Raw genomic sequence first — 14582 nt, forward strand, 5'->3', positions numbered from 1 at the left:
ATTCGAAGCATCCAGATCCAAGAAGGAGATACCTTACCTCGGAGATTAGAAATCAGATCTGGAGATAGAACGAAGTAAGAAATACTGTACAAGGATCCGTTTTCACCAGATCTGAGGGAATAGCACTTTTGCAGATCGAAGATAAGCTTTTTTTTTATTATTATTTTTAATCTAGGTTTGTCATTAGCGATGTAGATTTATTTGGGATAAGTAGAGACCGGTAATGGCCGGGCGGGGCTGGTGCCTAACACCTTCCAACCCCGTAACATAATCCCCGGATTCAGATTTTCTGTGGTAGATTAGTTTTTATCCATTTTAGAGTCAGTTTAGTTCTTAGACCACAATAACTAGGTGGTGAGTCCCAAACCTCAAGGGTCAAAAGTGGATCCGCACACCCCGCGGATAGAGGGCGCTTTCAGGGGGACTTTTAGGGGATAAGGAGTCGCCACCTAGTTTAGGTTTAGGAACGAAAAATAACTCCAAAATGAATCGGGTCAGTCCACGGAGCAGAGAAATGGGTAAGGGGTCAGATTACGGGTTTCGGAAGGTGTTAGGCACCAAACCCGCTCGATCGAGATGATCGGTCTCTACTACGATCCAAACTGTTCTGCGGTCAACGGGTAGAGACTAAAGTCAAGATTATGGTCCAATCATCATCACTATCATCATCAAATCATATCGCATGTGCCAAACAAATCTCAAGGCCAATATCCCCCCCAAATATCGCATAATTCTCGAATTCCACACAAAATGGAAATATTTGAAAAAGCCTTGATCCCAATCTATGCTCCAAAGTCCACGTAGCAATATATTCCGATTACAAATCCAAATGTATCAATATTTCCATAATTAATTAAAAAAAATAATTTATGATTTTTCTAAATTAGAAAATCATGAACATGATATTTCTAATTTGGTAACTCATAGAATATCTAGATTAAAAATTTGAAATTTTCTAAATTGGGAATTTATGAAAATATGAGAATTTACCAAATTAGAAATAAATTTCCCAAACTAGGAATTTTCAAATAATGAGTTTCCAATTAGAAATTTATAAAAAGATTTCCAAATTAGAGAAATATCAATACTGGATTTCCCAAATTAGCAAGCTATGATTTTTTCAAGAACCTATTTTTTCCACGTGAACACAAATCGGTGAGTCGACTCATTGACAACATTTTGAAAAGTAAAATAAGTTTTCACACCCGAATGTCCACCAAGATCAGTGAGTCAACTCAATGTCTATTTTGTTCATAAATCAATTTTGGAATTCCAATGTACACAGAAATCAATGAGTCAATCCACATGCTTATTATTAAAAGGAAAATCGATTTTAAACTCATATGTGCACACAAATCAATGAGTTGACTCATGCCCATTTTGTTAAAAAATTTTTTTTAATTTCCATGTATGTAACTGAAAGCGCCCTCAATCCGCGGGGTGCGCGGATCCGCTTTTGACCCTTGAGGTTTGGGAGTCGCCACCTAGTTATTGTGGTCTAGGAACCAAACTGACTCTAACATGGATAAAAAGAACTAATCTACCATAAAAAATCTGAATTCGGGGATCATGTTATGGGGTTGGAAGGTGTTAGGCACCAACCCCGCCCGGCCAAAACCGGTCTCTACTAACTTCCCAAATATATCACATTGCTAAAAACCTAGATAAAAACAAAAATAAAAATTTCGTACCTTTCCAATAGCAAAGATTTTGCTCCCTCAGATCTGACAAAAAGAGCTCCTTGTACTGTACTCCCTTGCTTCGTTCTGCCTCCGAATTTGACTTCGGATCTCCTAGATCAAGGTATCTCCTTGTTTCTGAATCTGAACTCTTCAAGTTTGTTGTGGATTTAGGGGTGTTTTTGAAGGGATTTTAGGTGTTTTCTAGACTAAAATTGAAGGGGGGATGTTAGGTAAGGAATTGGGACTTCAAAACTAGGGTTTATGGAGGGCTAGGGGAGCTTCTAGACCTACTTCTCCTAGGGTTTATGATTTGATACGAAAATAGGGTGTGAGCACCTCTATTTATAGATGTTTTTTTTAGGGTTGATTTGGATAGAGTTAGTGTTTAATTAGAGATCTTTTAATTAGAGTTGTGTTTTAGTTAAAATTGTTTTAGGTAGAATTGTGTTTTAATTAGAATTGTGTTTAGGTAGAATTGTTTTAGGTAGAATTGTTTTTAAGTTAGAACTCTATTAGATAGAGTTATTATTTAATTAGAATTCTATTATGACTTTTGGTCTTATTTGATTGACTTTTAATGTTTTGACTTTAGTCTTAATTGATTGACTTTTAATATCTTGACTTCAGTCTTGCTTAATTGACTTTAATTTTGACTTCAGTCTCACTTAATTGACTTTACTACCTTGACTTCAGTCTTGCTTGATTTACTTTTAATTTTTGGAGAACCCCCTTCCATTATTTCTTTAATTCTTTAGACCCCCAAATGGAGGGGTCCTTAAAGAAATATCTCACGAACCCTCAACAATTTTGCCTGAGAGTCCGATTAATCGATTTTTTAGGTTCAAAATTTTAAATTAATTTCATTAATGTTTCACTTTAATTATTTAATATTTTATTTATTAATTTCGAATTTTTTAAATATAAAAATTGTGAAATTACCGTTTTGCCCCCGGAGAGGACTTTTCACGTTTTAAGTCGGTTTTTAATGTTCTAGGATGTTTTAGAATCGATTTTTCGTAAGGAATTCAATGGAAATATTATTTTGTGTTATTTATGAAATTTTTGTGTGAAATGGTCGTGAACTTTATGAGGGGCATTTTCGTAATTTTGTCGAATTCTGTGAAAATTGGCGAAATGATTTATTTGGTTTCGATTTGTTGTTTTATGTGTTTGGATGAGTTTTTCTAAGCGTAACGTAGGCTCTAGGGTTGTTTTGAGGTTAGGGGTATTTTGGTAATTTGATAGTTTTTAGTGATTTTTATCGTGAAGCTTCTTTTTGGTTTGCAAGATGATGATTTCTATGTTTCTGGGGTCGTATTTACCTAGCGTAGCGTGGTTTCTAAGTTTTGTCAGTTCGAGATACCTCATCCGGATTTCTGAAATATATCTGGTAACAAAATAAAGCAATGGAATACACATCCATCATTGGGAATCATTGCAATCGGGTTGACGAGTTGATTAATCAGGCGGATGCAAAAATGGGGTGTCTACAGATGCCCCTCTTTGGCAGAGGGTTGAAGCAAACTAGATAGCAAATCTATTTTGGTAGATAGTGCGATATCCGAATGCCAAAGCTAGTGACAGTTCATTTTGCAGCCTGATTTAGCAATTCGTCGGGACGTTCGGATCCTTGAGGGTAAAACTCTCCTCGAATTAAAAGGTTGTCAGGTCCTCGAGCTTGAACTCTCACTGACGATGTCAGATCCTCAAATTTTAGAAAATTCTCCCTGACTAATGCAAAAAGTGCACGTGTGTGCAATGGTGTGATGTTGTGTGAAACTGAGTAAAAATGTGCCAGGTCCTAGAGATCTTCTCTCACTGACAATAATGATTCAAAATTGAGATGCACTTATGCAACGAAAACAATCAGAGTAAGGTTTAACAAAAGTAATTGGAGTTATAACATTGTAGGAACTTCGTTAAATCCTATTTGAAATTCTTTTTAGAGTTTGAAAAAGTTTGAGTCTCATTTATCGGACTGGAGCCTATTGTAGCCAAGCTTCTCAGGCTAAGGAACTTAAACAATCCTATTAATTTAATATGATTTCAAACAAAGCTGGAGTCTCGTTTCTCAGACTTTGGCTAAGGTTTACAGGAACTTAAACAATCCTATTAAAATTGGAGTCTCGTTTTTCGGACTCAAACTAAGGTTAATAGGCACTTCAAAAAGCCTATGATTCAAAACGTTGGAGTCTCGTTTCTCGGACTTGAACTTAGGTTTATAGGCACTTCAAAAAGCCTATTTATTATTCAAAAAGTTGGAGTCTCGTTTCTCGGACTCGAACTTAGGTTTGTAGGCACTTCAAAAAGCTTATTCATTCTATGATTCAAAAATTGGAGTCTCGTTTCTCGGACTCGAACTTAGGTTTGTAGGCACTTCAAAAAGCCTATTCATTCTATGATTCAAAAAGTTGGAGTCTCGTTTCTCGGACTCGAACTTAGGTTTGTAGGCACTTCAAAAAGCCTATTTATTCTATGATTCAACAAGTTGGAGTCTCGTTTCTCGGACTCGAACTTAGGTTTGTAGGCACTTCAAAAAGCCTATTCATTCAACAAGTTGGAGTCTCGTTTCTCGGACTCGAACTTAGGTTTGTAGGCACTTCAAAAAGCCTATTCATTCTATGATTCAAAAAGTTGGAGTCTCGTTTCTCGGACTAGAACTTAGGTTTGTAGGCACTTCAAAAAGCATATTCATTCTATGATTCAAAAAGTTGGAATCTCGCTTCTCAGACTCGAATTTACTAAGCCACATTTCTCGAGCTTAGATTTATAGGAACTTAAACAATCCTATTAATTGATTATATGATTCAAAATCGAGCTCAAAGTTTGAAAGATCAGGCCTTTATTGGCTTATCATGCATCTGGATTCGTAATTATCATTGGGTTTCGCCGGACTTTTAAGCTTTTGTATGATTTTCTTTTTATCATGTAATTAAGAACAAAAACTTTGGAATTAAATGACCTTCAAAAATGCTCCTAGTTTCAAGGTTGACTTTAACTGGGACTTGACTACGAGACTGATGGAATGGATTACGCTTGAAAAATATGGGCTCTGATGTATGATAGATAGAAGAACTGACATTCTCTTAAATTTAAGACTCTTAAGATTATCATATGTGCAAGAAGCAAATCGATTTACATGTCAATTTAATTCCAATTTTGAATTTTGTATGTGTACAAGAAGCAAATCGATTTACATGTCAATTTAACTAACAAAAGATTTCGAAACTTCTATGCACACAAAATAAAACAGTGAGTTGACTCATGTCACTTTGATAAAAAATCCAATTTTGAATTTTGTATGCGCACAAGAAGCAAATCGATTTACATGTCAATTTAATTAACAAAAGATTTCGAAACTTCAATGCACACAAAATAAAACAGTGAGTTGACTCATGTCACTTTGATAAAAAAAAACAAATTTCGGACTTCTAGGTACATAAAAAAATAGCGAGTCGACTCGTGCGAATTCACGAATTACTACCCATGAACAAAACCTTCACCTAGAATAACAATTAAAGAGGAATAATAATAAAAAAACATAAGAAGAGACAAAGAAAAATCGAACTTACCACTTGCAAGGGTCGAGTTCCGTGAGATTCCTTCAGAGTATTTGAACAACAATCCGATTGTGTGAATGTTGCTTCAAAAATCTATGGATGAAAGCTTCAATGGTGATGCTTCTAGACTGATGCGGAATGCACAGAGAATGGATAGAGGTGACTGCTGCGGGTGGTTCAAAATGAGAGAATAGAAATCGAAGGTGAGTTGGGCTATTATGAAGACCTTCTTGAGAAGAAAAGATGATGGTAGTGGCTGCTGTAGGAGAGGACAGCTTAAGAGGTGGCGTGGTGGCTAGGCGTTAATAGAGATTGAGACGTTAGGGGGCTGCTGTGGGTTGCTATAATGGTTGTCGGAAAGGGATGACGTAAATGGGACAGCAAGGGGGTACTATTTAGGGCTATTAATGGTGAAGAAGAGCTGTGGTTTGGGGCTGCCAACAGTCCAAGAAAGGGAGAACGTGAATGGGACAGCAAGGGGATACTGTTGGAGGGAGTTTGGGGGCTGTTTTGAATGGTGGTGACAACGGGACTGTTCTACAGGCTGAAACCAAGGGACTGAGGGGGCTGAAAACGTGATGGAGGAAGGCTGTTAATGGCTGTAATGGAGTTGTTTTTGGATGATGAGGTTGCTAGTTTTTGGGGCAGCAAGGGAAAAGAAAGGGAGGGTGATTAGGGTTGCTGAAAAGAGAGGAGGAAGAAGGCAATGGGCTGGAGAGGGGGCTAGCAGAAGATTGTTAATGGGCGCTTTCCTACAGTCTAAAAAACCAAAAGAATGGGGGGTCGAAAACGTGATAAAGGCTGGCTGTTTTGGAAAAGTGATTGGGGCGATTGGAGGAGGTGATGATGGTTGGAGAGGAAGGTTGATCGAAAGAAGGTGATGAGGGCTATGGCTTGGGGACGTGTAGAAGCTGTTAATGGGGCTGAAGAAGATAAAGTAAAAGGGAGATGATGAAGAAAATGAGGGCTACGGTCCTCCCTCTTTGCTGTTCATTTTCTTCTTGTAAAATAACAAGCCTCTCCCCTTTTGTTGCTCCCAAAAATCGTCAGACTTCTTGCTCTTTTTCAGCCAAAACCTCAGTCTTCTCTTTTTATGGGTTCCCAAAAATGTCAGCCTCCTTTAAGAGAGAAAGCTCTATTCCTTTTATAGTATCTTCTTACTATTTTTTATTTTTTCTCTCTCTTTGTTTCATTTATTTCTTTTCCCTTTTGTTTATTTGTTTCTTTTCTTTTTTTATTTTATTTACTTATTTCTTTGACCAAATCAATAGAGAGAATATCTCTCTTTTTGAGTTTAGAAGGAAAGGGATCATGATCCCATACTACGCAACACGTGGTACATTGGAGGATAATCGTTGATTGAATTTTGATTTGTAATTTTGGTTGATGGATTAAGTTATAATTTTTAATTCTGGTTTGATTTTAATTTGATAGTTTAATTGTGTTTCACTTTTCGATCTTGATGGGTTGATTAAATTAAGATTTTGATTCGATTGGTTAATTATGTTTTGATTTGAATATTGATTGGTCGATTAAGTTTTAAATTTAATTTGATTGATCGATTGAATTTTAATTGGTTGCTCGAATTTTAATTTAAATGTTGATGGGTTGATCGAGTTTTAATTTAAATGTTGATTTAAATTTTGCTTGTTTAATTGTTTAATTTTAATTGTTCGATTTTTAATTTGAGTTTTATTTTTAATTGTTTGAATTTGAATTGTTTAATTTTTAATATGAGTTTTATTTTTAATTGTTTGAATTTGAATTGTTTAATTTTTAATTTGAGTTTTATTTTTAGTTAGATTGGATTTTTAACTGGGTTTCGATTTTTATTACTTTTTCCTAAGAATCAAGGTCTTTAAGTCAAATTTGGATGTTAAGGGGCGTTTTGGTCCTTTTTTGATTTTTTCATAAATTTCTCTGATTTCATCGATGTGGGTCCCGTTAGACTCGAAATTCTATTCTGAGTGCAATGAAGGTACTTTCAAGACTTTTTGGAGGTCTATAATTCATGAGGGGTATTTTCGTCATTTTTTCGATTTTTGTCCATTTGGGTGAATTTTGGCGTGAAGTTTCTTTTAATCGCAACGTGATTATTTCTAAGTCTCAAGGTCAGGTTTTCCTAGCGTAGCGAGGTCTCTAAGTTGTCCAAATATTCAGCGAACTTAAGCGTACGTGCTTGCTAAGTCGAAAGTAAAGTGTAGCGATCCTAGACATGCGTAATTCTATGTCGCGTGGTCAGGAGAAAGAAGAGAATAAAACTAAAAAACGGAGGGAATTGGAAAGAGGTTTTTCTCAGGCTTTTGAGTTCTTTGTGCTCATCATTAGGAATCCATAGCAACCGGGTGACGGATCGTCAAGTCAGGCGGATGCAAAAATGGGGTGTCTACAACTACGGTAGGAAAATATGACCAAAAAACATAGAAATCATTATTTTGAGACAAAAATAAACTTTACGAGAAAAATCACTAAAAAATGATCAAATTATTAAAATAGCCCTAACGTCAAAACATCTGTAGAGCCTTTATTACGCTTAGGAAAATCCTTTCGAACTCATAAAACAATAAATTAAAATCAAATAAACTATTTTGTCAATTCTTACCAAATTTGACAAAATTATGAAATTACCCCTCATAGGGTCCATGACCATTTCACGCCAAAAACCCATAAATGACACAAACTGATACTCCCATTGATTTCCTTACAAAAAATCGATTTCAAAACATTCCAAAACATCGAAAAATAACCTCGAATCGCAAAAGTCCTCTTTGAGGGCAAAACGATAATTTTTCAACCCTAATAATTTAAAATTTTAAAATTAATAATTAAAACATTACTTAATGTAAAGTGAAATCTTAATAAATTAAATTAAATTTTTAAACAATTAAAATCAATTAATTAAGCCCACGGGCCAAATTTTAAATAATGGCCCATTTAAGAGACCCTCCAAATTTTATTAAAAGACCCCTCCATTTAGGGCCCAAAGAATTAAAGATATAATTAGGGGGATTCTCCAAAAAACTTAAAAAATATTCTTTCATTGTACGTAAGAATTCTAAACCCTAATTCAAAATCCTAATCAAACCCTAATTCACCTTATCTAAAAGAAACTTAGTCAAATTAAAAGACTTCCAAAAAAATCTATAAATAGGAGCCTCCACAACTAATCTTGCAGGTCAAGAGAAACTTTCGAAAAAAGAGGTCAGAAACACCCTCTAGCCTTCCCAAAATCTTAAATCCGAAATCCCAACTCCCTATCTAACATCCAAACCTCAATTTTTACTCAAAAAATACCCAGAAACTTTTCAAAAATCAGAAAACACTTAGATCTAGGAGGAACCTCATCTTGGAGATCAAAATCGGATCCAGTGACGAAGAAAAAATTGGAAAACTCATACGAGGACGTTCTTTGCCAGTTTTGAGGGAACATATTGTCGCAATCACCTAGGTAAAATAGTTTTATTTTTATTTTTTTATTTTATTTTTTATTAGGTTATTTTAGCAATGTGATTTTTGGGAAAAAGTAGAGACCGACGTTTACCAGATGGGGTTGGTGCCTAACACCTTCCAACCTCGTAACGTGATCCCCGGACCTGTAGTTTCCTTTTCGTAGATTAGTGCTATTTATTTGTTTAGAGTCATGATTAGTTTCCTAGACCTAAAAAAACTAGGTGGCAACTCCCACCACCCAAAAAAGTGGATCTGGAACCCGCGGATCGAGGGTGCTTTCACTATCGTCCAAATTAATTGGTCTGACTTTACCATGGCCATTTTCTATATGGGGAATTAATATAATTGGTAAAGTCTCACCTATGGCATCAAATGGGCATGAGTACATTCTAGTTGCCACTGACTACTTTACTAAGTGGGTTGAAGCCGCCTCTTATGCTGTCCTCACTGCATCCCGCATTGCAAAGTTCATTCAAGCAAATATCATCTGTCGATATAGGGTGCCTTCGGAATTGATCTCTAATAACGGGTCACACTTCATAGCTGAGGTCATCACGCTATGTTCAAAGATCAAGATTACGCATCATAAATCATCTCCCTACCGTCCTCAGACCAATGGAGTAGTTGAAGCAGCTTATAAGAATCTCAAAACAATCATCAGAAAAATGAGTTAATCACTTGGGATTGGTGAAAAAAACTTTCCATTTGCACTATGGGCTGCTTCCTACTTCTTAATATATGGTATGGAAGAAGTCTTGCCAGTTGAAATAGAGATCCCATTTCTCAGGATCTTGTTGGAAAATCAGTTGTCAGAAGCAGATTGGACTCGTCAACGGTATGAAGAACTAAACTTGATCAAATAAAATCGACTTAGAGCTTTGTACCATGTGAAAACTTATCAAAGAAAAGTTGCCCGTGCATTTGACAAAAAGATCAAATCTCGTCACTTGCAAGTCGAGGATTTGGTACTCAAAGAGAATCGAGTACCTATCTTTGACCTTAGAGGGAAGTTCAAACCTAATTGGGTAAGTCCGTTCATCATTAAAGAAATATTACCTGGAAAAGTTGTTAAACTTCAAGACCATGATGGAATCGAACTACCAGAACCAACCAACCAACCAACCTTGACCAAATAAAACAGTACTTTATTGAAGGAGGCCATCTTCGATCGAATCAATTTCTTGTCACCCAGCTCAATAACGATATTTCTCAGATCTTTGTAGTTAAAAAAAACCTTTTTCTTTCTCAACCTGATCACCCAACCTAAAAGAGGGAAAATTAGAACTACGTTTTGGTCTTATCCCAAAATTTTGGGGTATGCAAACAACCTGAGAAGTTACTTCAAGCCCGTCCACATCAAAATGAAAAAATATATTCTCCCACAAAAAAAAATTGTCAAAATGGGGAAGAAAATTTGAAGAAAAAGGAAATAATTCCACACAAGGTGCATTTGGATTTTTGAGCTTCAAAATTCCTTTCTTTTTTTGCTCAGTCCTAAACTTACCCATGAAAGTCCTCTTGAGTACCGTAAAAAAAAGTCAAAGAAGGTAGCAAAACATGATCAGAGAATAACTCCAGAAGTTCAAAAGGGAAGAAAAAGAAAAATGGGGTCTGCTAGGTTGAAAATCCGAAAAGACAACTTAGGCAAAAATTAAGGCAAGCTCGCAAGGTTGAAAATCCAAAAGGACGGCCTTGGAAACAATTAGAACAAAGAAAAAAGCCTGCTAGGTTGGAAACCCAAAAGAACGACTTAAGTAAAAATTAAGGCAAGCTCGCAACGTTGCAAATCTGAAAGGACGGCCTTGGCAACAATCAGAGCAAAAAATAAGATATTGTAAGCTCGTTAGATCAGAAATCTCAAGAGGCAATCTAGGCAAAAACTAGAGCATGCTTGCTAAATTGAAAACTTGAAAGGGCAATCTTGAAAAAAGTTAGAGCAATAAAAAAAAATCAAAAGAAAATCTTCGTTGAGTTGAAAAGCTAAAACAACAGTCCGAGAAGAAACATCAGAAGTCTGAATGACCAAGTTTCAATACCCAGCTTAAACCAGGCAAAGACTCAGAAGCCATAAGTATCTTGTCTACAATTGATCTAAAATTTTTTGCTTCCCTAAGTGAACTAAGAGGGAAAATGGTGGATTCTACAATGAATCTTAAAAGGAAATATTTTGTTCTCTTGAGCCCGACTCAACATTTCAATATAAAAGTCAAAATCAAAAGTTAAATCTTTATTGCACTTGTGGTAATCAAATATTTCAAACCTTTATAACAAGAGGCATTTTTCTATAGCATGTAGCTTTCCCCTTTACACTAGGGGTATTTATTTTTTTTCAAATTGTGTTCAATTATCTCCAATGCAGTGTTTCCTATCAAACTAGAGGCATTTTGTTCTCAAGCTTGATCAATGTTGATCCTAAAGGATAATGGGAACTTCGAATTGAAGGTTATCCTCTTGATAACAATTTTTTGAAAAACCTTTAGGTTCAAACAAAAACGTTTCTGATCTCATATTTGGTTTTGCCCAGAGAATAACTCATTACCCTAGAACAGTAGATAGGGTATCATTTATTTCCCAGATTCATTTATTCTTTCCTAGATTTATTCAATCTTTCTCAGATTCATTCACTCTACCGAGGATTTTCTTGGATTTTGCTCAATCAGATATCGTCGAGGGTTTTCTCGAAGTTTCCTCAAATACCACCGAGGGTTTTCTTGGTTTTGTCTTAGCCAGATACCTCCGAGGGTTTTCTTGAAATTTACTTAAATACTAATGAAGGTTTTCTCAAATTTTTCTCAGATATCGCCGAGTGTTTTCTCGAATTTTTCTCAACAAGATGCCGCTAAGAGTTTTCTCAGAATTTACTCAGCCAGATGCCATCGAGGGTTTTCTTAGATGTTACTTAGATACCGCCGAGGGTTTTTTCGGATTTTGCTCAACTAGATACTGTAGAGGGTTTTATCGGATTTTGCTTAGATACCATCGAGGGTTTTCTCAAATTTTGCTTAGATATCGTCGAAGGCTTTCTCGAATTTTGCTCAGCCAGATACCACTGAGGGTTTTCTTGAATTTCACTCAATTTTTGCTTAGTTTATGTTCAAATTTCACTCAGTTTTTACTTAGTTTTTGCTGAGGTTTTACTGAGACCTTCTGAGATTTATCTCTGATTCCAAGAGCACACTTGCACATTTAGTCAAGGAAAATTTTCTAAAATTCAAGGATCTGGCATCGTCAATGAGAACTCGGCTCGAGAACCTGATAACTTTTAGTTTGGGGAGAGTTTATCCCTCAAGGATCCTAATGCCCCGATGAAATGCTAAATTAAGTTGCAAAATGAACTATCACTAGCTTTGGCATTCAGATATCGCACTATCTACCAAAATAGATCTGTTATTTAGTTTGCTTCAACCCTCTGCCAAAGAGGGGCATCTATATACACCCCATTTTCGTACTCGTCTAATTAATCAAATCTTCAACCCGATTGCGACTGTTCCCAATGATGGATAAATATTTCAATATTTTTTGTTTGTTACTAGATATGTTTCAGAAATTCAAATGAGGTATCTCAATCCAACAAAACTTTAGAAACTACGCTACGTTAGTAAAATATGACCTAAAAACATCGAAATCATCATTTATAGACAAAAAGAAGCTTTATAAGAAATATCATTAAAAAATGATTAAATTACCCATAACATTAAAACATTCCTAGAGCCTACATTACGCTTAGGAAAACTCTTTCGTACACATAAAATAATAAACTAAAATCAAATAAATTATTTCGTCAATTCATAAAATTTGACAAAATTACAAAAATGCTACTCATAGGGTTCACCGTCATTTTTCACTAAAAATTCATATATGACACAAACCAATATTCTCATTGAATTCCTTACGAAAAACTGATTCTTAAACATCCTAAAACATCGAAAAACGACCTTCCAACGCAAAAGTCATCTTTAGGACAAAACGATAATTTTTCAGTCATAAAAATTCAAAATTTTAAAATTAATAATTAAAACATTAATTAACGTAAAGTGAAATCTTAATTAAAATTTTTAAATAATTAAAACCAATTAATTAAATCCATGGGCCAACTTTTAAGTGGTGGCCCATTTATTTAAGTGGGAGCTTACCTAACATTTATTAAAAGACCTCTCCATTTGAGGGCCCAAAGAATTATAGATATAATTAGAGGGGTACGCTAAAAAAGTTTAAAAAATATTCTTTCATTGTACGAGAGAACTAAAATCCTAATTCACCTTATCTTAAAGAAACATAGTCAGACTAAAAACTTTTAAAAAAAATCTATAAGTAGGAGCCTCCAAAATCCAATCTCGCAGGTCAAGAGAAACCGTAGGAAAGAGAAGTTAGAAACACCCCCAACCTTCTCAAAACCCTAAATTCGAAGTCCCAACTCCCTACCTAACATCCAAATCCTAATTTTTGCTCAAAAAACACCCAGAAACCCTCCCAAAAATATCTAATAAAATCAGAAAATACTCAAATCCAGGAAGACATTACTTTGTCTTGGAGATCAGAAGCGAATCTAGCAACGGAAAAAAAGTAGGAAGATTCACACGAAGATGCTCTCCACCAGCTCTGAGGGAACCCGTTGTCGCAATCATCCAGGTAATTTTTTTTGTTTGATTTACTTTTAGGTCTATATAGCAATGTAATTTTTTTTTTGAAAAAGTAGAATGGTGTTTGCTGGGCGGTGTTGGTGCTTAATACCTTCCAACCCCGTTACGTGATCCCCAGACCTGTCCTTTTTGTAGATCAATATTGTTTTATCTATTTAGAGTCAATGTTTGATTCCTAGACCATAATAACTAGGTGGCAGATCCGCAACCCGCGGATCGAGGGCGCTTTCAGAGATATGCCCCTTGCATGCTCAAGGGTCATTTTTTAGAGATTTTTTTTCTTTTTTAAAAGTCCTCAAACTCTTTTTTGGTATCTTTTTTTTTCCCTCTTACCCTTAGGAGCTCGATTGTTCTCCCTTTTACAAGGTGATAAACCAAATTTTGTGTGGATTTCCCTTGATCTACTAAGGATTTTTTTTCTTTCTTCTTTACCTCTAAATCGTACTACTTGTCCACGTTGGTCTCTTTTTTTTTCCTTTTGTTGCTACTTATTCTGGGATTCAAATCGTATAGGATTCCTTGAGATCTTCCCTCCTTTTTTTTGTTAAATTTATTTGTTTTCTATTCTTGTGTTTTGTTTTAATCGAACTAGAAAGTGGGAGTGGGATGTGATGTAGAGTTGCTATCTTTTTTTTTTTTTTTTTTTCTCCTTTGACGAACCATGTAGGTAATGATCTTATGTATCTATCTCACCACTTCCATGGTGCATCATGATGTTAAATGATTTAAATCTTTGATTGGTTAAGGTTTTGAAAAAAAAAAATCAATTGAGTAGTTTTTATCTTCTAGATCGGTTTGATGGTTAATGATAGGTGATTTTTCCCAAGATTCGATCAATAGTCCATTTTTCAATTTTTTGATGATTAAAGGTTTAGGTCGATCAAGGTTTTAATTAATTATCTTATGTTTGATCGATGATTTATAAGGTTGATTCATAGTTGGGATTGGTTTGATTAGTTTGAACTTTAGATTGATAAGTTCTATCAGTTGATTTTAAACTTTAATCAAGGTTTTGATTTTCTAAATTTTAGGTTTAGATTTCATCATTTCATGCGATCGAGGGTTGTAGTTCCACGTGGTAAAATTTGTCATTTTATGTGACGATGAGTATCATTCCAAATAAATGGAAATTGCCATTTTGTGTGAAAATTTTGAGTTTTCCTGAGTGTGGGATTTCTAAATTTTCTCGATATATGTGAATAATGTCGAAAGTTTATTTTAGTCACGTTTTTCTTAGGAATCGAGGTTTC

General features: G+C 35.2%; 1 protein-coding gene across 1 annotated transcript; it reads left to right on the plus strand.

Moving 5' to 3' along the window:
- Window positions 1–9054: 9054 nt before the first annotated feature.
- LOC147401537 (uncharacterized) lies at window positions 9055–9366 on the plus strand. Its single transcript, XM_086444393.1, has one exon. It carries the CDS (start codon window positions 9055–9057, stop codon window positions 9364–9366), a length of 312 nt encoding a protein of 103 aa, XP_086300519.1.
- Window positions 9367–14582: the final 5216 nt, after the last annotated feature.

Source organism: Akebia trifoliata, chromosome 5, assembly GCF_017979445.1.
Source record: "Akebia trifoliata isolate Shusen 1 chromosome 5, ASM1797944v1, whole genome shotgun sequence".
In the NCBI taxonomy this organism is placed as follows: domain Eukaryota; kingdom Viridiplantae; phylum Streptophyta; class Magnoliopsida; order Ranunculales; family Lardizabalaceae; genus Akebia; species Akebia trifoliata.